The 23,291-nt window shown below is 35.6% G+C and overlaps 2 protein-coding genes across 4 annotated transcripts in view; one reads left to right on the forward strand and one right to left on the reverse strand.

The window, feature by feature from the left end:
• Positions 1 to 23,291, forward strand: part of LOC132851049 (latent-transforming growth factor beta-binding protein 4) — a 424,131-nt gene that overhangs the window by 228,172 nt on the left and 172,668 nt on the right. The gene's annotated exons all lie outside the window — the stretch shown is intronic.
• prx (periaxin) lies at positions 997 to 23,204 on the reverse strand. Of its 2 annotated transcripts, XM_060877616.1 has the most exons (8): positions 23,107 to 23,204; positions 22,921 to 23,011; positions 14,886 to 14,926; positions 14,234 to 14,341; positions 13,500 to 13,622; positions 12,543 to 12,708; positions 12,112 to 12,305; positions 997 to 11,989 (listed from the first exon to the last, which is right to left on the reverse strand). In XM_060877616.1, the coding sequence occupies exons 2-8, from the start codon at positions 22,976 to 22,978 to the stop codon at positions 1,793 to 1,795; spliced, it is 10,887 nt and encodes a 3,628-aa protein (XP_060733599.1). In that variant the 5' UTR covers positions 22,979 to 23,011; positions 23,107 to 23,204; the 3' UTR covers positions 997 to 1,792. The 2 variants fall into 2 exon arrangements, with proteins under 2 accessions (XP_060733599.1, XP_060733600.1); XM_060877617.1 differs by lacking the exons at positions 22,921 to 23,011; positions 23,107 to 23,204 and adding an exon at positions 21,119 to 21,507.

Consider the following 23,291-nt stretch of genomic DNA (forward strand, 5'->3'; position numbering starts at 1 on the left):
AAATCACAAAACTCTTTTCACAGCAACATGTTACTGCATGCCAACACACTAATGAAAGGTCATGTTTTTAGTCTCTGAGTATTGGTGGAGAAAGTTTAAATGATTTTAATTTTCCTTATAAAAATGGTTAGTAGTTTTACATAGAATAAATTACATACATCAACAATTTTTTCAAAAGTAAATTTAAATTTGGAAACAAAAGTTTTATGCTAACATGCTAATTCTTATGCTAAAATGATATGTTATCATAAACTTAAATGTTATAACAGCTGAACTAGCTAATGTATATGGGATGACATTATGTGTATTTTAGGTAGCTAGTATAAACATGTAGGGAACCATATTTATTTATATGCCTATGGATACAACCTATTTGTTGAGTTTTCCTGTAAAAAAATGGCAGTGAATAGACAAGCAAGTTACTTAGCCACAGAGATTTACAGTAATGGTAAATAGAATGAACACACTTTTTTAGTTCTATATCTCATAAGACCAAATGATATTGTTCCAGAATTTGGTTTGTTCAGATGCAATTCTGCAAACCATTTGGCAAAGTCATGTTCTTTTTCCTAGCCACCCTTTCATGAAACTCAAATTTGTTCAGTCTTTTTTTTATTGTGCTGTCATGAACATAAACATGTAATGTACTTACAGATGCCTGTAGATTTGCTTATATAAATGTAAGAAGTAAAAGAAAAACAACTTATAAATTTAATTTGAAGATCAACAGAACCCAAGAAATTTTAATGTTATTTATGTTTAATGCTTAACATAATCTGCATAGTTCTAAATACTGTAAAGTTCTGTAACAACTTACAAACTGAGATGATAAAATAGAGAGTAAGCAACTCTGGAGGTGCATATTATATGGAATTACCTAGTTCTACTATATGTTCTAAAGTTCTCTTTAAATAAGTTTAATCAGGCTTAATCATAGTTTAGTTTTAAGCAGTAAGCACATGTTCTATCTAGACTGCAGAAATTCAGAGAAAAATTAAAGAACATGTAAAATATTTTATTTAATATTTCATCCAGCTGAGAAAATGTGCTTTAAAAGAAAATGCGAAGGACATGCTAAAAAACTATACAGTAATAATGCTATCTGCAATTGATACTAATTTCATCCTCAGTTGTTGAATAAATGGAAAATGATATGCCAAAAATTTCACAATGCACACTCAGAGACTTCAAATCAAGAACACAAAGCATTCCCACACAGAAAGTTCACATCATTGTACACTGTGTCACATTTTAATGAATTTGTTATATTATATTATATTATATTATATTATATTATATTATATTATATTATATTATATTATATTATATAGATTTATAACTCTATTGTAATATTTAAATATATAAATATATACAGTTTCTTCTACAGTTTTGGTGTTATTTATGAAAAAAAATGTTATTGTTATATAAAAGAAAAAAGTTAACAGCATCATATGAATCTTTAAAAACTATGATTATTCAAAAAAAAAGCTTCTACCTAAAAATTCTACCTAAAATTGCACTCATCTTGTATATCTGTATATGATCTAATGATTGACTTTCAGGCCTCAGAAATAGTATAAATACTCTACTGAAACAAAAAATCTACATAAAAAAACAATACTGAATGGTTAGTGCAAGTATATGAAATATAAATATAAATGTGTGCTACATTAAATAATGTATATGAAATGTATATAAATGTGTGCTACATTAAATAGTAACTGTATTTATTTAAATGCAAGTAACAAACAATATAAAAATATTCCACTATAACTTAATTTACCCTTTGATTTTACTGATTCCAGTGTGTAGTTGAGCTTCTACTTCCTGATTCTGTTACTTTATATTTTGAAGTTTTAGTTACCACAGTGAAAGTCCCTTCTTTTTTTGTGGTGAATGTGTTTTGCGAAGAAACTTCCTGAGTGGAAAATTCAGTATTTGGCATGCTCCTGTAGAGACCTCCAGAAATATCTTCACTAGAGTACTGTAAAGATGACCTACTTTTCTTTGGAGATCTCTCTGGTGTGATCTGCAGGATGTCAGTGGAATGGGGGCTAAGAGTGACTTTGGGGATTTTAAACCAAGTTGTCTCCTCTTTTTCTTCCGCTTCATTCCTGTTTCTAACATCATCTATGGATCCACCCTCATTTTTGTCACTGGTCTTTCCTGAGACAGCACCAAGTGAAATATTTGGTACTGGTGACTCAGAGCCTTCTGTTAACATGTTCAGCCTGGCTTCTGAAGAAACTAAACAGCCATTTTCACTTTCCTCATCACCATTTACAGACGTCTTCTTGAAACCAGGACAGGATATTTTTCCTGATTTAGCTTTTGTGCCTGATTTAACTTCCATGCTAACCTTATTCTCAGATTCCCTGCCCTTCTTGAATTTCTCTTCTTCTCCCACATTTGTAAAGGATGGTGAAGAAAACTCAAGTTTGTGCAACCTAAATGCTGCTGTTTTTACTTCTTCATCAAATTTTTCATCCTTGCTCTCTTTCTCCTCAAAATTTGTTCCTTTACCTTTTAAGTGTAACTTTTCAAAACTTTGCTTCTCTGTGATTTTTGTCAATTGGCACACTTTGGTCTCTGCACTTGCTTTGCTGGTGACATTAACATAGCTTTCTGTTTGGGAATTAACCAAAACAAAAACAGCTTTTGTTACTTTAGGAATAGGAGGGCCCTCATACTGCATTTCAGGGTTTGTGATCAAAGAAGATCCTTTTGTTGATTTAACATTGACTTTGGCTTCAGGTGAAGGCAGAGCCACACCAAACTTTGGTATTCTGATCGTGTTACATGGTTTTGTATTCATTTTATCACTAATGTCATCTTGAACAGTCCTATAGTCTAACTCTTTTACTTTTATTTCAGTGTTAGGCAGAGACAGTCCATCACTTGAACCTGTATCTGCATTCACATTACTAGAAATCTTTAATTTTTGCCATCCTGCTTTGTCCATTTCTTCAACTTGAATTTCTCCTTCTTTGCCTTTTGGTAGGGATATATCTGTGGCTGTTGTATTAATATCAGGCAACTTGAACTTTGCAATTTGTTTTGCTTTTGGTAGGACAAAATCCAAATCTACTTTTGGTACTGATATATCAATAGTTGGCATTTTTGGGATTTTTAAACTACCCTCATAAGCCTGGATATCTGCCTCAGATACATCAATCTCAGATTTTGGCAGCAATGCCTCTCTCTCTGGTATGTATGGGGTTGGTAGGGATATCTCAACTGAAGGCATTTTGACCTTTGCCTTTGCATCCAATATTGGAGCCTTAAAATGCTCCTTACCCTCTGCCCGAATATCAAGTGAAGCATTCACACCTTCTTCAGATTTTAGCTGCAGTCTTTTCTCTTTCATTTTCTCATCCATGTCTACAGATGGCATATTTTTATTCATATCCATATCCAAACATGTAGATAATCTAAGTCCCTCAACTTGTTTGTCTTCAGTTTTAAATTTCCCCCCAAATTTAGGAAATGAAATTTTTGGCATTTTTAGAGTCACCTCTGGGATTTCAAAACTTGCCCCAGATGATGGTCTGCTATTTTCACCTTTGAGAAGTTCAATATCTTCTTTATCAGTGCATTTTTGTTTGGGGATAGCAAAGTCAATATCAACCTTAGGGGCTGATATATCAACACTTGGTAACTTTACAGGTAATTTCAAATTTCCACTTGTATTTCCACAAACACTGGCATCAGGCAAATTTATGTCATTTATGTCTGGTGCATGATGTTTTGACTCACTATAAGGTGATTTCATTTTTGGTAACGAAAGTTCAAGTTCAGGCATATGCAGCTTTCCCAACATTGCAATATCACTTTCAAAATCGTCACGGCCTATTGCACTGCCTTTTGGAAGTGACTGATCAATTGTAATTTCTCCAGGTCCCTCAATATTTGGAGAAAACCTAGGAGATTTCAATTTTGGTATATAAAGATCAACTTTGGGCATGTGGAACTTTGCACCTTTCCCAGAATGACCTTCAAGATCCTGTTTTACATTTCCTTTTGGCAGGTAAAGATCAACATCTGGCAAGCAAAACTGTCCATCTTTGATTTCAGAGCCTACACCACTGATATCAACTTTAGGTGTCATAATCTTAGTTACAGAAATGTCAAGCTTAGGTAATTCTATCTTTCCTCCATTTACAGATTGTCCTTCAATTTCAATTTCTCCTTTAGGCTTACCTTTAGGCAATGATATGTCAATGGATGGTATGTCAACTTTCCCTTTTGGTACAGAAATGTCAATGGAAGGAATGTTAGTTTTCCCAACTTTGATATCCGGGCCTTCCACATTAATCTCACTGTCTGGTAACTTAATTCTTGGTAGTGAAAGATCAACTTTAGGCATTTGAAACCTTCCTCCTTTATCAGTCTTGCCTTCAAGATTGACACCTCCCTTTACATTTCCTTTTGGTAAAGAGATATCAATGTCTGGCATGTGAAACGTTCTGCCCTTGATCTCTGGGCCTTCAACACTGAAATCAAACTTCGGTGGTGTTACTTTTGGTAAGGAAATATCAACCTTTGGCAAATCAAACTTTCCTCCTGTTTTAGAGCATTCATCAATTTCAATTTCTCCTTTAGCCTTACCTTTGGGCAATGATATATCAATAGAAGGAATTACAGTTTTCCCAACTTTGATATCTGGGCCTTCCACATTAATCTTACCCTCTGGTAACTGCTTTCTTGTTAGAGAAAGATCAACTTTTGGCAGAGAGAAATCAATATCTGGCATGTGAAACTTCCTGCCCTTGATGTCAGGACCCTCAAAATTGAGATCAACCTTTGGTGGTGTTACATTTGGTAAGGAAATGTCAACATTTGGCAAGTCAAATTTTCCTCCTGTTCCAGCGTGTCCTTCAATTTCAATTTTTCCTTTGGGCTTACCTTTGGGCAATGATATGTCAATGGATGGTATGTCAACTTTCCCTTTTGGTACAGAAATGTCAATGGAAGGAATGTTAGTTTTCCCAACTTTGATATCCGGGCCTTCCACTTTTATCTTACTGTCTGGTAACTTCATTCTTGGTAGTGAAAGATCAACTTTTGGCAGAGAGAAATCAATATCTGGCATATGAAACTTCCTGCCTTTGATGTCAGGACCCTCAACATTGAGATCAACCGTCGGTGGTGTTACATTTGGTAAGGAAATGTCAACATTTGGCAAGTCAAATTTTCCTCCTGTTCCAGCGTGTCCTTCAATTTCAATTTCTCCTTTGGGCTTACCTTTGGGCAATGATATGTCAATGGATGGTATGTCAACTTTCCCTTTTGGTACAGAAATGTCAATGGAAGGAATGTTAGTTTTCCCAACTTTGATATCCGGGCCTTCCACATTAATCTCACTGTCTGGTAACTTAATTCTTGGTAGTGAAAGATCAACTTTAGGCATTTGAAACCTTCCTCCTTTATCAGTCTTGCCTTCAAGATTGACACCTCCCTTTACATTTCCTTTTGGTAAAGAGATATCAATGTCTGGCATGTGCCTTTTGATGTCAGGACCCTCAACATTGAGATCAACCGTCGGTGGTGTTACGTTTGGTAAGGAAATGTCAACATTTGGCAAGTCAAATTTTCCTCCTGTTCCAGCGTGTCCTTCAATTTCAATTTCTCCTTTGGGCTTACCTTTGGGCAATGATATGTCAATGGATGGTATGTCAACTTTCCCTTTTGGTACAGAAATGTCAATGGAAGGAATGTTAGTTTTCCCAACTTTGATATCCGGGCTTTCCACATTTATCTTACTGTCTGGTAACTTCATTCTTGGTAGTGAAAGATCAACTTTTGGCAGAGAGAAATCAATATCTGGCATATGAAACTTCCTGCCTTTGATGTCAGGACCCTCAACATTGAGATCAACCTTCGGTGGTGTTACATTTGGCAAGTCAAATTTTCCTCCTGTTCCAGAGTGTCCTTCAATTTCAATTTCTCCCTTGGGCTTACCTTTAGGCAATGATATGTCAATGGATGGTATGTCAACTTTCCCTTTCGGTACAGAAATGTCAATGGAAGGAATGTTAGTTTTCCCAACTTTGATATCCGGGCCTTCCACATTTATCTTACTGTCTGGTAACTTCATTCTTGGTAGTGAAAGATCAACTTTTGGCAGAGAGAAATCAATATCTGGCATATGAAACTTCCTGCCTTTGATGTCAGGACCCTCAACATTGAGATCAACCTTCGGTGGTGTTACATTTGGCAAGTCAAATTTTCCTCCTGTTCCAGCGTGTCCTTCAATTTCAATTTCTCCTTTGGGCTTACCTTTGGGCAATGATATGTCAATGGATGGTATGTCAACTTTCCCTTTTGGTACGGAAATGTCAATAGAAGGAATTTCAGTTTTCCCAACTTTGATATCTGGGCCTTCCACATTAATCTTACCCTCTGGTAACTTCATTCTTGGTAGTGAAAGATCAAATTTTGGCAGAGAGAAATCAATATCTGGCATGTGAAACTTTCTGCCCTTGATGTCAGGTCCGTGAACATTGAGATCAACCTTCGGTGGTGTTACATTTGGTAAGGAAATGTCAACCTTTGGCAAGTCAAACTTTCCTCCTGTTCCAGAGTGTCCTTCAATTTCAATTTCACCTTTAGTTTTACCTTTGGGCAATGATATGTCAATGGAAGGCATGTCAACTTTCCCAACTTTGATATCAGGGCCTTCCACATTAGTCTTACCCTCTGGTAATTTCATTCTTGGTAGAGAAAGATCAACTTTTGGCAGAGAGAAATCAATATCTGGCATATGAAACTTCCTGCCTTTGATGTCAGGACCCTCAACATTGAGATCAACCTTGGGTGGTGTTACATTTGGTAAGGAAATGTCAACCTTTGGCAAGTCAAACTTTCCCCCTGTTCTAGAGTGTCCTTCAATTTCAATTTCTCCTTTAGCCTTACCTTTGGGCAATGATATGTCAATGGGTGGTATGTCAACTTTCCCTTTTGGTACAAAAATGTCAATGGAAGGAATGGCAATTTTCCCAACTTTGATATCTGGGCCTTCCACATTAATCTTACTGTCTGGTAACTTCTTTCTTGGTAGTGAAAGATCAAGTTTTGGCAAAGAGAAATCAATATCTGGCATGTGAAACTTTCTGCCTTTGATGTCAGGTCCCTCAACATTAAGATCATCCTTTGGTGGTGTTACATTTGGAAAGGAAATATCAACCTTTGGCAAGTCAAACTTTCCTCCTATTCCAGAGTGTCCTTCAATTTCAATTTCTCCTTTAGCCTTACCCTTGGGCAATGATATGTCAATGGATGGTATGTCAACTTTCCCTTTCGGTACAGAAATGTCAATGGAAGGCGTGTCAACTTTCCCAATGTTGATACCTGGGCCTTCCACATTAATCTTACCCTCTGGTAACTTCATTCTTGGTGGAGAAATATCAACTTTTGGCAAAGAGATATCAATATCTGGCATGTGAAACTTTCTGCCCTTGATCTCTGGACCACTGAAATCAAGCTTGTGTGGTGTTACATTTGGTAAGGAAATATCAACCTTTGGCAAGTCAAACTTTCCTCCTGTTTTAGAGTGTCCATCAATTTCAATTTCACCTTTAGCTTTACCTTTGGGCAGTGATATGTCAATAGAAGGCATGTCTACTTTCCCAACTTTGATATCAGGGCCTTCCACATTAGTCTTACCCTCTGGTAATTTCATTCTTGGTAGAGAAAGATCAACTGTTGGCAGAGAGAAATCAATATCTGGCATATGAAACTTCCTGGCTTTGATGTCAGGACCCTCAACATTGAGATCAACCTTGGGTGGTGTTACATTTGGTAAGGAAATGTCAACCTTTGGCAAGTCAAACTTTCCCCCTGTTCCAGAGTGTCCTTCAATTTCAATTTCTCCTTTAGCCTTACCTTTGGGCAATGATATGTCAATGGATGGTATGTCAACTTTCCCTTTCGGTACAGAAATGTCAATGGAAGGCATGTCAACTTTCCCAGTGTTGATACCCGGGCCTTCCACATTAATCTTACCCTCTGGTAACTTCATTCTTGGTGGAGAAATATCAACTTTTGGCAAAGAGATATCAATATCTGGCATGTGAAACTTTCTGCCCTTGATCTCTTGACCACTGAAATCAAGCTTGGGTGGTGTTACATTTGGTAAGGAAATATCAACCTTTGGCAGGTCAAACTTTCCTCCTGTTTTAGAATGTCCATCAATTTCAATTTCACCTTTAGCTTTACCTTTTGGCAATGAGATGTCAATGGAAGGCATGTCAACGTTCCCAACTTTGATATCAGGGCCTTCCACATTAGTCTTACCCTCTGGTAATTTCATTCTTGGTAGAGAAAGATCAACTTTTGGCAGAGAGAAATCAATATTTGGCATATGAAACTTCCTGCCTTTGATGTCAGGACCCTCAACATTGAGATCAACCTTGGTTGGTGTTACATTTGGTAAGGAAATGTCAACCTTTGGCAAGTCAAACTTTCCCTTTGTTCCAGAGTGTCCTTCAATTTCAATTTCTCCTTTAGCCTTACCTTTGGGCAATGATATGTCAATGGATGGTATGTCAAGTTTCCCTTTTGGTACAGAAATGTCAATGGAAGGAATGGCAATTTTCCCAACTTTGATATCTGGGCCTTCCTCATTAATCTTACTGTCTGGTAACTTCTTTCTTGGTAGTGAAAGATCAACTTTCGGCAAAGAGAAATCAATATCTGGCAAGTGAAACTTTCTGCCTTTGATGTCAGGTCCCTCAACATTAAGATCAACCTTTGGTGGTGTTACATTTGGTAAGGAAATGTCAACCTTTGGCAAGTCAAACTTTCCTCCTATTCCAGAGTGTCCTTCAATTTCAATTTCTCCTTTGGGCTTACCCTTGGGCAATGATATATCAATGGATGGCATGTCAACTTTCCCCTTTGCTACGGAAATGTCAATGGAAGGCATGTCAACTTTCCCAATGTTGATACCCGGGCCTTCCACATTAATCTTACCCTCTGGTAACTTCATTCTTGGTGGAGAAATATCAACTTTTGGCAAAGAGATATCAATATGTGGCATGTGAAACTTTCTGTCCTTGATCTCTGGACCACTGAAATCAAGCTTGGGTGGTGTTACATTTGGCAAGGAAATATCAATATTTGGCAAGTCAAACTTTCCTCCTGTTTTAGAATGTCCATCAATTTCAATTTCTCCTTTAGCCTTACCTTTGGGCAATGATATGTCAATGGATGGCATGTCAACTTTCCCTTTTGGTGCAGAAATGTCAATAGAAGGAATGTCAATTTTCCCAACTTTGATATCTGGGCCTTCCACATTAATCTTACCCTCTGGTAACTTCATTCTTGGTAGAGAAAGATCAACTTTTGGCAAAGAGAAATCAATATCTGGCATGTGAAACCTTCTGCTCTTGATGTCAGGTCCTTCAACATTGAGATCAACCTTCGGTGGTGTTACATTTGGTAAGGAAATGTCAACCTTGGGCAAGTCAAACTTTCCTCCTGTTCCAGAGTGTCCTTCAATTTCAATTTCTCCTTTATCCTTACCTTTGGGCAATGATATATCAATGAAAGGCATGTCAACTTTCCCAACTTTGAGTTTAGAGCCTTCAACATTAACCTTACCCTCTGGTAACTTCATTCTTGGTAATGATAGATCAACTTTTGGCAGAGAGAAATCAATATCTGGCATATAAATCTTCCTGCCCTTCATGTCAGGACCCTCAACATTGAGATCAACCTTGGGTGGTGTTACATTTGGTAAGGAAATGTCAACCTTTGGCACATCAATCATTCCTTCTTTTCTGGATGGTCCTTCAATGTTAATTTTTCCTTTAGCCTCCCTTTTTGGTAATGATATGTCAATGGAAGGCATGTCCATTTTCCCAATGTTGATATCAGGGGATTGAACATTAATTTTACCCTTGGGTAACTTAATTCTTGGTACTGAAACATCAACATTGGGCATTTGAAACCTTCCTTCTTTATTAGTCTCACCTTCAAGATTGACACCCCCTTTCACGTTTTCTTTTGGTAAGGAGATATCAATATCTGGCATGTGAAACTTTCTGCCCTTGATCTCCGTACCACTGAAATCAACCTTAGGTGGTGTTACATTTGGTAAGGAAATGTCAAGCTTTGGCAAGTCAAACTTTCCTCCTGTTCCAGAGTGTCCTTCAATTTCAATTTCTCTTTTAGCCTTACCTTTGGGCAATGAGATGTCAGTGGAAGGCATGTCAACTTTTTTAACATTGATATCAGGGCCTTCCACATTAATCTTACCCTCTGGTAATTTCATTCTTGGCAGAGAAAAATCAATATCTGGCATATGAATCTTCCTGCCCTTGATGTCAGGACCTTCAACATTGAGATCAACCTTGGGTGGTGTTATATTTGGTAAGGAAATATTAACCTTTGGCAAATCAAATTTTTCTCCTGTTCCATAGTGTCCCTCAATTTCAATTTCACCTTTAGCTTTACCTTTGGGCAATGAGATGTCAATGGAGGGCATGTCAACTTTCCCTGTTGGCACAGAAATGTCACTAGATGGCATTTCAACTTTCTTCACTTTGTTATCAGGCCCTTCAATATTAATCTTGCCTTCTGGTAACTTCATTTTTGGTAGTGAAAGATCAATTCTGGGCATCTGAAATTTGCCTCCTTGATCAGCTTCAACTTCGAGATTGACACCCCCTTTTACCTTTCCTTTTGGCAGGGAGATATCAATATCTGGCATGTGAATCCTTCTGCCCTTGATTTCTGGACCTTCAACACTGATATCACCCTTAGTTGTTGTTACCTTTGATAGGGAAATATGAAGCTTTGCGTCATCAATCATTTTCCCTTTTCCAGATAGTTCTTCAATGTCAATTTGTCCTGTAGCTTTGCCCTTTGGTAATGATATGTCGGTGGATGGCATGTCAATTTTTCTGACTTTGATATCAGAGCCTTCCACCTTAACCTTGCCCTCTGGTAACTTCATTCTTGGAAGTGAAATATCAACTGTTGGCATTGGAAAAGTCCCTTCTTTACAATGCTTAACTTCAAGATCCATACATCCTTTTCCTTTTCCTTTTGGCAGTGAGATCTCTTGACCCTCAATACTGACATCAAGGCTAGGTGATTTTACTTTTGTTAAGGAAAGCTCAGTGTTTGGAAACTTGATCTTACCTCCTTTTCCAGAATAACATTCAGTGTTAATTTTGTCTTTAGCCGTCCCTTTTATGTCAACAGATGATATATCAACTTTCCCTACATTAATAGCCGGGCCCTCCACATTAATCCTACCCTGTGGTATGTGCATTCTTGGTAGTGAAAGATCAACCTTAGGCATTTGAAACTTTAAAACTTTACCTGCCTCACCTTCAACCTTAATATCTCTTTTCACCTTTTCATTTGGCAGAGAGATATCAATATCTGGCATGTGAAACTTTCTCCCCTTGAGCTCATGACCCTCAGCATTTCCTTCAAGGTCAATATCACCTTTAACCATCCCTTTTGGTAATGATATAACATTGGATGCCATGGATCCATCAGCTTCTTCTCCAGTTATATGTCTTTTCCCTAAATTTATATTAGGTATTTGTATGTCACTTTGCATGCTTATTTTCTTTCCTTGCACACATTCATCACTATCTTTCATATGTGAATTTGGATTTTTTTTTTTATCTTTAAGCATTTCTGTTTCTCCTTTTGTTGTTGAAAATTCTGTACCTTCTAGAGCAGATTTTACTTTAGCTTTTGGAAATTTGATTTTTCTTGTCTTTTCATCATGGTGTTTCATTCTTTCTAAGCTTCCATATTGCTCTTCACAGACTTTCTTATGTTTTTTCAGTTTAAACTTTGGGAGTGCAAACTCCACATCAACCGGAGTAAAGTCTAATCTACCTGATGATTCCTCAATGTCTATTTCTGCTTCAGCTCTTGTTCTCTTTTTCTCTTTTAGTCTTTTCAATCCAAATCTTCCTCCCCTTTTCTTCTTTGCTTTGAATTGTTTGACACTTCTCACACTCTGAAAGGAAACATAATGCAATGTAATGCAAGATCTCTGAGTGAGGTATATTATAGATAGAAGAGATATAGCTAAAATATAGAAGCAACATTAAAAAACAAATAAACAAACAAAAATTTTACCATTTTTTGCCTCTTAGTCTTAGTTCCTCTGTGATCAATAATAGGTGCACCTAGATGACCGCTGACTTCAGTTTGAGCCACAGTCCTTTTTAAGGAGAATGACACTTTATAAGGTTCTGCACACTGGAGGATCTTCAGAGCATCTTCATATTTCACATTATCAAAATACACCCTGGCACTCAGCAACTGATCTCCTATTGAAGCACACCATTATACAAACACTCAGAAATTAATCAAGTTCAGCCAAACACCATAAAACTATTTCAAAAAGTATAGAAACATACAAGAATTTCTCTATTGCAGAAATGACTAAACATAATACAGTATATTCTATATGTTTTTTTTTGGTATATAATGTAAAATTTCTGTTATTTTATAGAAATATTAAGTGTTATTACAAATTCTTGGATTGAATTTTAAGGAATTTTTACCTTTCTGGAGGCTGAGATGTTTTGCTGCAGGTGAGTCTTTCAAGACATCTTTGATAAAGATTCCCTTTGTCCCTCCACCCACCACACTGTAGCCACTTGCTCCTACTTCAGCTTCTGTCTCTACCACCACCTCCACTATCTCAGAAAGATGGCTCTCCTCCTGCTTCTATAAAGATTTATAGATAGACAGTTAGATAGATAGATAGATAGATAGATAGATAGATAGATAGATAGATAGATAGATAGATAGATAGATAGATAGATAGATAGATAGAATTTGTACATTGTCTATATGCTGGCTTATACAGCCAACTGGAAGGATATTGGTGTGAAACCCCTTTCACAAATAAAGTAGTAAAGTGCCCCTCATTAGAGGGGAAACTCAGTACCCATTACTCAGTAGAGTAAAGTAATGGGACTTTATGCAAGTCTCGCTCTCACTTTTTTTTTATTTCAGAACTTGAGTGATTCTTATTCTCAGCTGCAGTACCTTGAGTGATGTGTATCATCAATTGAATGCAATATTAATAAATTAAATGATTATCATTCTTATGGTATTAATAGATTGGATAAACTTCTTCAGTAGCACAGAGTAATAATAGATTGAGTAATATTCATCATCTGTAGAGAGCAGTAATAGTGTTCCTTTTACTCTTATCCTCAAAGCGACATTTGAATGATACTTACTGTATGAAAAACTGAGTAAACACTGACCTTGGTTTTTAGCATATCTAGTTTTGTCATTATTGGTATCATAATTATACCACATTGGCACAACCTCAACTTAACCCAATTTGTACTACATCAGGCTGAATTACAAAATTGACTACAGTCTCTGTTTTAGGATAGTTGTGACACTTTTACCTTTGGTCTTCCAAAAAGTTGTACTGTTTGCGAAATTAATCATCTATTATTATTATTATTATTATTATTATTATTATTATGGTTCTAGCTTACCACAGACTCACTCTTTCCCTTTGAAGGATCCATGCTTGCAATATTTGAGTTGCTCTGTTGCAGGTAGCTTCTTTTTTTACTTAGAACTTCTTTTAGTTCTGCATGGAGTTTTTCCTTCTGAATCTGAAAAAAGTACAGTATGTAAGTTTGCTTGTGTGTTGGCTGGCAAGTCCTGGGCCTGGTCCACACAGACAGATGGAATTTTGAAATCTGAAACTACTACAGTTCATTAAATAAAAGATACATAGATGTCTATGACCTTTACACCATTCAGCCATTTTCTGATTTTGTTTTATCAACTTAAAACATGCTTTCTTGTCATTTGTGTACTATATAATACACAAAGCAGTCAAATGTGAAATTACAATGAAAATATAGTAAGCTGACCAGAAATGTTTAGCAGTCTTCAAATTGTGGATATTAAATGACAATCATACATCAGTGTTTTCAACAAGCAACGTGTTCCCTTATCCACATGTTATAATGTCATTTTACATTTTAATCTTAAGAAGGAATCCATTTAAATTTGTTAGTGTGGACATTGACTATATACTTACAATTACAATTACAATTACAACTTACAATAGGCATGAAACATTAATACTGAATTTACTGACATAACCATTAAACCTTTAAATGACTTAAAAAAATTGCAAAATTTGTACTTTATTATCAATAAAAATGCTATGGAAGTAATTGTAATAAAATTAGAAATTCTTAAAACTGTCACTCACAACTCTTTCTGGGCTGTCCTGATTTTCTGTAGAGACGCAGAAGCTCTGGCTGATTTGAGGAACAGAGGGAGGCCTATCTGATGGAGGTGGCTGTCTTTTATTTTTCACCTGCTCATATTGAAGATATATCAAAGAATAGAGGATCTAGTATAATTTTAGTATAGTATAATTGTGGATCACCAAAAAGACAGTATTTTTGTTCTATTCCGGTTTGTAAACAAGAGGGAAGGATCAATGTTGCTCAGCTGTGTTCGGTACAGGAGTGGAACCAAAATATTCCTAATAGCTGAATTCTAACAGAATTCCAAGTAGCTGACTCATTACTGAATACAATATCACTGTATATGGTTTATAAAGAGTATATAATATCTTAATAATGTAATCTAACAGGTATAGCAAATACTATTTATTATTTTAGACTTAAGGCATTTGGCACATGCCCTTTTCCAGAGTTTATCTAATTTTTACAGCTGAGCAATTAAGGGGATTTGAACTCATGACCATCTGATCAGTAGTCACGCCTTAACCAGTGAGCTACCACATCCCCTATGTGGTATATCTACTATGATTTTACATAGGTTATACTTTACAAGTAATATAGTGCAGCAAACATGATATAATTCTTAATGAAATGGTAGGTGTGTGAACTCACAGGTGGATTAGAATTCCTGTCCTCCAATTCTCTGTCTGAGTCTGAAAACAAAACAAGTCCTATAAAGATATACTGTATAATCAGTAGAAAAATAATATCCGCACTACTGAGACCCAACATATAAAAGATGTTGTGTCCAATTTAAACTAATTTGAATTAGGTATTTTTTTATGTTAAAAAAACATCTATTACCATTCCTTGACCAAATTAAAAAGCTCCTTCTGTCGTAGCATGACCCCTAAATACTCTGATTTAAAAATGTGCTAATAAGATCTGAGTCAATGACAGCTTTAGGGCATTCAAGTCAGTACATTTCAAACAAAGTTCTGTGACACACCAGGTGGCAGCAAAATCTTCTAAACTTAATACACAGTGAAAACGTCTAATGGTCTGATTATATAACTTGAAGTAGCTCTGCCACAAGATAACCACTTACCTTCTTTTACTCAGTGGTTATTAATATATTTTTTTTTGATAACTCTCTATGCTTTGGAAGCATTAATAAATCAAATCTCAACTTTAAACAACTTTAAAACATTCATGATATTAAGATAAAAACATGTGACTCTAGTCACAAAAAATTATAATGTTAGGCTTGTTGACTTGACTATTTAATATAATGACAGACATGGCTATCATTACACTTTTAAGATACTTTCCATGGTGCTTTTACTTTCAAGTATGTGCCACACCCGTCTCTGGTTGCTATCAAGCATTCTAACGGTGTTCACGGTGTCAATCCGCATATTTCTCACCCCTCGACGAGTGGCAGAACCAAGTGGCAGTCCCAATTATATAAAGCCATTATTCTGTTAACCACAATGTAGTCCGGACACTAAGATACTATACTAAGTATACAGAAGATAACCTCTTACCAAATATAAACATTGTGTAAACATACAGACCAGCATAATATAAAGGATAATGGATAGCAATATATAAGTGCAACAATACATTATAAACATGGCCATAGCAAGCTATTAGGGCACTGAGGCCTGGCCCTCTGAAATTTTGGAAGTTGTTGTTCTTTGATAATATATACAGTTTAACAACATCTATTGCATTGCATTTTTCGTAGTTTTGTTACCTTTATGCAAATATTATGTTATAAGCTGAAAAGTATCTAGTACTATTTATAATAAATAGATATAGAATAGTTAGTTCATTAATTGTAAGAGCTTCACTTTATTTTTCTTTCATTGTAAACCAGTTCACTGTTACAATGAAAAAATATTAGAAAAAATACAGAAAATACTTTGCACTCTATGAAAAACAGTGATATGTCTGAAATTTTATGGCTGACAAAAATTTGTGCATACCTGTATCATACTGTATCGCACACTGTATCGTTTTAATGAAATTTAAGAATTGTGAAATTCCTGATATTTAAAGACTGAAATTAATAGATACATTAAGCTTATAAACAAAAAGATTTAAATCTATAAAATCGGTCTAATTGGAGTCAGAACAGTTTATGGAGGAATCAAATTATAACATAATGGAGATTTAAAAACCTAACTGCTGTTTTGATCATGAGTATATCTCTGACTAAATCCATAACAAAAACCATATACAGTAAAAACAAAGTAAATGTAAGGTGTAGTTAAAATGTAAATGATAATGATATTAACTTTGTCACAATGCATAAAAGAAATACATAGGATAAGGTGTCTCTGAGTGGGACATGGAGACCCCAGCCACCTAGCATTAGCCGTGAAGATTATTTAAGTCTTAAAATCCTCTCAAGCCTGCCATGTTATTTCATGTTAGCTAATGAGACTAAATACATGTGTATGTAAGAATGTGTAATAAATGTATAAAAGTCCTTTCTGTCAGTTTCCATATATAGACTGAATGACACACCCACGCCAAGCTGTTCTATGTACTCAATATTTTCTCTAGTGCTTAATCTGCATATAGCAGAAATTATATATTTTTTGCTTTATATGTGCTGGCACAAATCACAGATTGAAAGTAAGGTGATTACAAATCAGAACTGAATTTGAGTATTTGGGTGTCTGACTGCACTATTTTAATTTAGACTAATATCTAACAACTGATGAGTTTAGAACTTAAGTCATAGTCACTGGAACATTCAACACTAATTTATTGGCATAAATGTGTGTGTCTTATATAACTAATTGAGTGAAATAAGCAGCTGTACTCATGTGATGCTATACCCTCAGTAGTGGTCTACAAGAATGTTGGCACTCAAATTTGATCTTTATTTAGGTGCACAATGCTGTGACACATCTGCTTTCAAAATCAATCATTCAGAAGCTGGGTATTCAGTGCCTACTGAACAAAATGATAGACTGAGAGACAGCCAAAACTGCACAAGGTGTTTAACACATAGTATCCTATGTATTAAAGTATAGTATTCATAGTATACGATTATGTGACAAATTACATTGAACATGCAGTAAATAAGTTAATAACTAGATTTGTAAAGTTCGTCGCGACAAACTTTGATGTTGGCTTTGACGGTGCAAGTATTCACAAAGGCCGGTGCTTTTTGGAGGCGAGTGGACATAAAGTGTTACTTTTGGAGGCAAGTGGACAGAAAGATAGGGTGCCAAACATTTGGAGACGAGCATGTGACGTCATCCGTATACTCCTGAGGAAGTTCTTCTCATTGGGCTGAGTGAGTTGATATGTCCATGTTGTAAAATGTTTTTTGATTTTGCATATTTTGGGGGCGGGGCTGTGGCACAACCGAAAGGCCAGTCGGTACACTAAATTAAAAGTTTATTCAGAGTATCACCCTGAAGGAGCTGGCCGAGTTTGGTGTAGATAGTTTGAAAGCTTGCCGAGTTATAAACCTCCAAATTTTATAATGGGAGTCTATGGGAAAAAAGGCCATTTTGAGACCTGGTACCGGAAGTACCGTTACTAGGATCGCTTAGAAAAGTAATAGCAACAAACCTCAGACCAGGGTCTACAACATATCCGAATTTGGTGCATGTGGCTCGAAAGCCCTAGGCCGCATTAAATTTTATAATTTTTTGTCTAAGCTGAAATAGGAAAACAGAATGTTGGCTTCTACAAAGCCAACATAATAACATGCAGTAAATAAGTTGTTTATAAGGCTATAAACCACTAACTCATTTTTTTGTGTAGGGAAGAATTACCCGTCAGAATAACATCCTGTTACACTCCTGGTTTTCTTTTTTGGGTATCTTATTATTTTGGCAAGAGCCTTTCCCCTCATTGTATTCTCATAAACACTGAATTGACAACAGCCAACACTGACCTTTAGCCTAAGACTGATGTGGAATTTTTCCACTCAAAGCTTTGCAGTGCATCTACTGTGATTTTTTTTTCTACTGTAAGTATGGAACAGCAACTTAGTTACATTTTTCATGGTGTTTGGCAGATGCCATTATCCAGAGCGACTTACATTTATCTTATTTATACAACTGAGCACTATGAGGGTTTACTCCAGGGCCCATTATCTATTTAGATAATGCACTTTATAAGTGAATCAGTAACAGGTGTTATGGTGTGTTCTAACAAACTTGATTTCTGGACTGGTTATGTTAAAAATGTGTTAGAAAACTATAAAAAATGGATGAAAGTACCCCAATTTCTGTTTTTATTAGAGTTATATTAAAACCTTTTTTGAACCTTTACCTGTTTTGTCGCTATGTATTCACTTTAATAAATTAGAACACCCATACAAGTTCAATAAGTATCATACTAAATGCGATTATTTGCATAACTAATATAATAATAACACATTTAAAGAAAAATGTTAGTTTCAGTTAGATACACGCTAGCCTCAAATTTTAGCATCATTTTCACTACAATAACTACAAGGGGTCTTTTGGTGTCTGTGTTTCCCAGTTGCCTAGAAACAGTGTTATCACAAACACTTTAATGCTGAAAAGGGCAGGTTTTTACCCATATTAATCACAAACTTAAAACATAAACTACTTAAATACTTTATCTGTCATTTAGAATTTTAAAAATCGTGTAAGGAGTGTATGTGCATAAACCCAATGCTAAACAATGGATTGCTCTTAGTTAAATTATCCACTGTTAAATAGAAATAGCTGTGAGAATGCAAGCTTTTGCAATGAAACATCATTGTAATGAAATACACAGTTGTATGTATTGGCCTTTACAAAATAAATAGAGGATGATTGACACGATTGCTTGTGCAGAAAGTCAAGATATGAGGCATTGCTACACTGCACTGAAGTCTATCTTTAGAGTGTCAACAAGTGTTTTGTACACATTTCTTACTCTCACTGCTGGAGACACTGCAGTATTGCACCACTGAAAGTAATACATAATTTTCCCAAATTAGCAAGCTGGCAAAGTGTTGAAATATATTGTATGATATTTTATGGATGGTATACTTTTATTATATAATTATATTTCAATATTTCAAAATGACAAAGTGCGCTAATTTAAAAACCAGTCCACTACCATGTGTATGGAGGTTTTGTTTACAAATGTATTTTTATTTTGTAAAAACAACCTATTTCTGCTCAATAACGTCTTCACAGAATGGAGCTTCACATCTTTGATTTGTAGAGCTGGATTTAGATATTAATACTCCTTTGTGGGTATTTGGCATAACTTGACATGGCTTATAGGCAAAAATGAAAGAGATAAAAGAGTTTAGTCCCCTTTTGACATCTATCTATAAATTGTCTTGTCTTCATAAAGCTGAGCCTTATCACACAATATTTTACCATGTTGTTAGTAGTTAGTGGTGAGATAGCTTCTCCCGTAAGTCTACAGTGCCCTAAACCTCACTGCCAAGACTGCATGACACTACTGTATAACTGGATGCCGTTTGAGGGAGATATTTATGGACAAAAATGTGGGTGTGACAGATTATCATTACTTATTAGCTACGTAAGCCTCATAGCAAAACTAAAAAAACAAACTTGTTTATTTTGTGCATGTATGTTCTACTACATTTACTTGTAGAATCTGCATGTATGTTGTACAACCTATAAAAATGTGTGCAGCAATATACAGTTATCTCTAATATTTTTTACAATTCTGTCATTTTTTAATCAGTTTATTTTTATTCATGTTTTCCTATCAGAAATCGGATTTTAGGCTGCATTTCTATTCCGTGCTGACATTTTGAATACTAAGCAAAGTATGAGACCAACATAAAAACACTATTATATGTTTTAAAAAATATAATAAACACCTCCATGATTTCACTACACACTGCTATGATAACTATGGCATGTAGAGACTTGGGTCTTATGACTGGACTCTGCAGCTGTTGCCTCTCTGTAAAACCAATATAGAGACAGCTCCAACACACACACACACCCCTGCATACTTCATAGCTCAGGTCAAGAGTGTATGGCAGTCTACAAAGAAATCTCTCATACTCATGAGGACCACTGGCTGCAAATTATTGCAACAATGCACTGCATAAAGAATGTAACATACACATATAAAGTTGTCCGACTATAATTAATAACAAACTTAACACAGATAAACGGTTATTTAGCATAAGATCGCAAACACAGGCCATGCAGTGTAGTTGAAAATATCTTTGGTCATGATCAATGTAAATTTGGCCCCAGAATTCTGTTTCTGTGCCTGTTAGACCTGACTGACTGATTAACACTAACAGATCTTTGGTATATGATTTTTAAGGATTTTGGCAAAAATGTTTCAGGAGATAAGGAGCAAAACAGCAGGCTTTTTAAAGACAGATTACATTGCTGAATTTCATCATGTTTGGAGAGTGTTTAAGAGATAAGTGAAGTTCTCCACCCAACAACTACGTCTTTTCCAACAACTACGTCTTTTTTTCTTTTGCTTTATGCGATACAAACATTTATTTATATAGTAGCTTTTAAATGTCTTAGAAAAATTAGAAAAATAGAAAACAGCATTTATATGGTATTTAGTCAGAAAATAATAATAATAAAAAAGTCTGAACATAAACTACAGCTTGAAAATTTTCTTTCTTTCGCTATAGATGTGTTTATTGGTTCATACTTCCATAAAACAGTTGTATAATTAATTATTTGCTGTATAATACATTTATTTAACACATTTAATACATGAAGTAAAAACACATTTCTATATAAAACTGTTTTATTGTTATTTATTGAATTTACTATATGTAAACATTCATTGCAGACAATCACAAATTGATACCAGTATATTTGCTGTTGCATCTATTCAGCACCAGAAAGCGCACAATTTGGTGGACAATTTAAGGACAGAAACATCCTTGTACCTACCGTAATCAATGTGTCCTTCTGATTAAAGATTATTAATACAAGCACAGACACACTCACTCTCTGCCCTCTGACAGCCAGCCTTCTGACCTGACTGAGCTTGGCTAATTTATAAAATGGAAATACATTTGCAGAAAGGCAGTTGGGTGAAGCCCACAGGATGGCCCATGTAGGGAGGGAGTAAAGGCAACAGGACAAATACCAAGGGATGGCCCATGTAGGGAGGGAGGGAGGGAGGGAGGAAGGGCAACTGGATGAAGCCCAAGGGATGACCAATTCAGGGTGGGAGAAAGAGAGCAGGTTTCAGAAAGCAAATCTATGCTGGGAGATAAACAACTTTATGCTAACAATGCTAATCTACTATAAAGTCAGCAATGTATTCTTTAAATAAGCTGAATATTTTCTTCTGTACACATTTAAACCACAAATGACATTACATCCAATACAAGGACATGTTTAAGAAGGTCTTACATGCATTAAACTCGTCCTAAATCTATGAACAAATGAAACAATAAATAACAAGGTAAATATAATTTTAGTTGCTTTGCATGACATGTGTTGGTGATCCAGTGCACATTAACATTTTGTCTCTGTGAGTTGCCATTGTATTGAGTTAAAACAATTGAGTTTACATGTGAAGTTCAGTGTCAGCAGAATAACATTACAGGGAATAAAGACTGTCACATGATGGCAAATGTCACATGACATGGAGAATTGGTCCGAACACACACCTAAAAAGCACTTGCATACTACTGTATAATATAATTTATTTTACCTAGATTACTGCTAAGTTTCTCCCACACACACACACACACACACACACACAATAAATAACTTAGATACCATTAGATAGAGTATTAAAAACAGCAATTTTATAATAAACTAGCGATAGTATCTGATGTGAATCTCTTCCATGGGCACTTGCAGGAAGTCTGGCTACACCCAAGCAGATAAACACACACACACACAATTCTTATCTCATAGATAAACCAAATGTGGCAGCACAACAATGCAGACGCCCTTCTCTGTTCACCTCAACCACCACACGTAACATTATTTACTGAAAGGAAAGACGGCTCAGGAAACAGGTCAGAGAGATCCTAAATAGACACATAACCTTCATGTACTGTTTAATCCTTAGCATTGTTAGGTCCCATGCCAATTTCAAGTTTACACCAATATATTGTATTATAAAAGTGTATAATACTAGTAGATCTGATCACATATCTGGAATGACAGGACTAGTTTCCACATTTTACAACTCTATAGGCACAAATGCTTCTTTATATGGCATGTGAATTATGTGAATTCATATTTCTTACAGTTTAACTGGCATGCAAAGTCTATTGCTAGGCATAAGCTAGGTACTAACTGAGGCTAACAATTTAGCTTATTTTTCTAAATAAAACAAAGGTGAAAGTGACATTCTTTTGCAAAAGTGATAAGGGATCTTTCTACAGTTTATGTTAGATGTGTTAAGACTACACAAGAATGATATTGCTGTGATCATATCGCTGACCATTAACAAAACTTTCACCACATTAAAAAAATAAATAAATAAATTCTGTACTGCCACTAAATTCTCCCAATTACTTGAATCTTCTCACATACAATATTTTTTTAAACAGCTTATCATCAAAATCACAAAGCAACACCTGTAATTGTAAAATGATGGTTATACATGTTATACATATACACATACAGTAACATTGTAATAACATGTTTCTGGATACAGTGCTGAAAGAGGGGATGGAAGCTAACAAGTTAAAACAATGTTATAGCTTAGGAGGAAGATATGCACTCACCTGTGTTGGAAGAAAGTGTCCAGTTGACATGAAAAAATCCTCTCAGACAATCACACATGATTGACAGAGATACAAAAAGCACTCACAAACACTGCACACACAAACAAAACACATGCACTTAGTCCTGTTCTTTTCAGGCAGCTCGAATTAGGTTGTTGGAGCAGATGAGAGATATTTGTGCTATACCCCACTATATAGCCTTTCTTCAAATGGTATAGTTTAGCTTTGGTGAGTATTTTGTATCCATCAGGTTGCATCAACTCAATGCCATCCTAGTGTGGTACATTGTGGAACATGAGTAATGAATATTATTACCACTATGCAGTGCTTAAAAAAAAATGCATGAAATAGTGTAGTATATATTGAACAGG

The sequence above is a fragment of the Tachysurus vachellii genome, chromosome 9 (assembly GCF_030014155.1).
Source record: "Tachysurus vachellii isolate PV-2020 chromosome 9, HZAU_Pvac_v1, whole genome shotgun sequence".
NCBI classification, from domain to species: domain Eukaryota; kingdom Metazoa; phylum Chordata; class Actinopteri; order Siluriformes; family Bagridae; genus Tachysurus; species Tachysurus vachellii.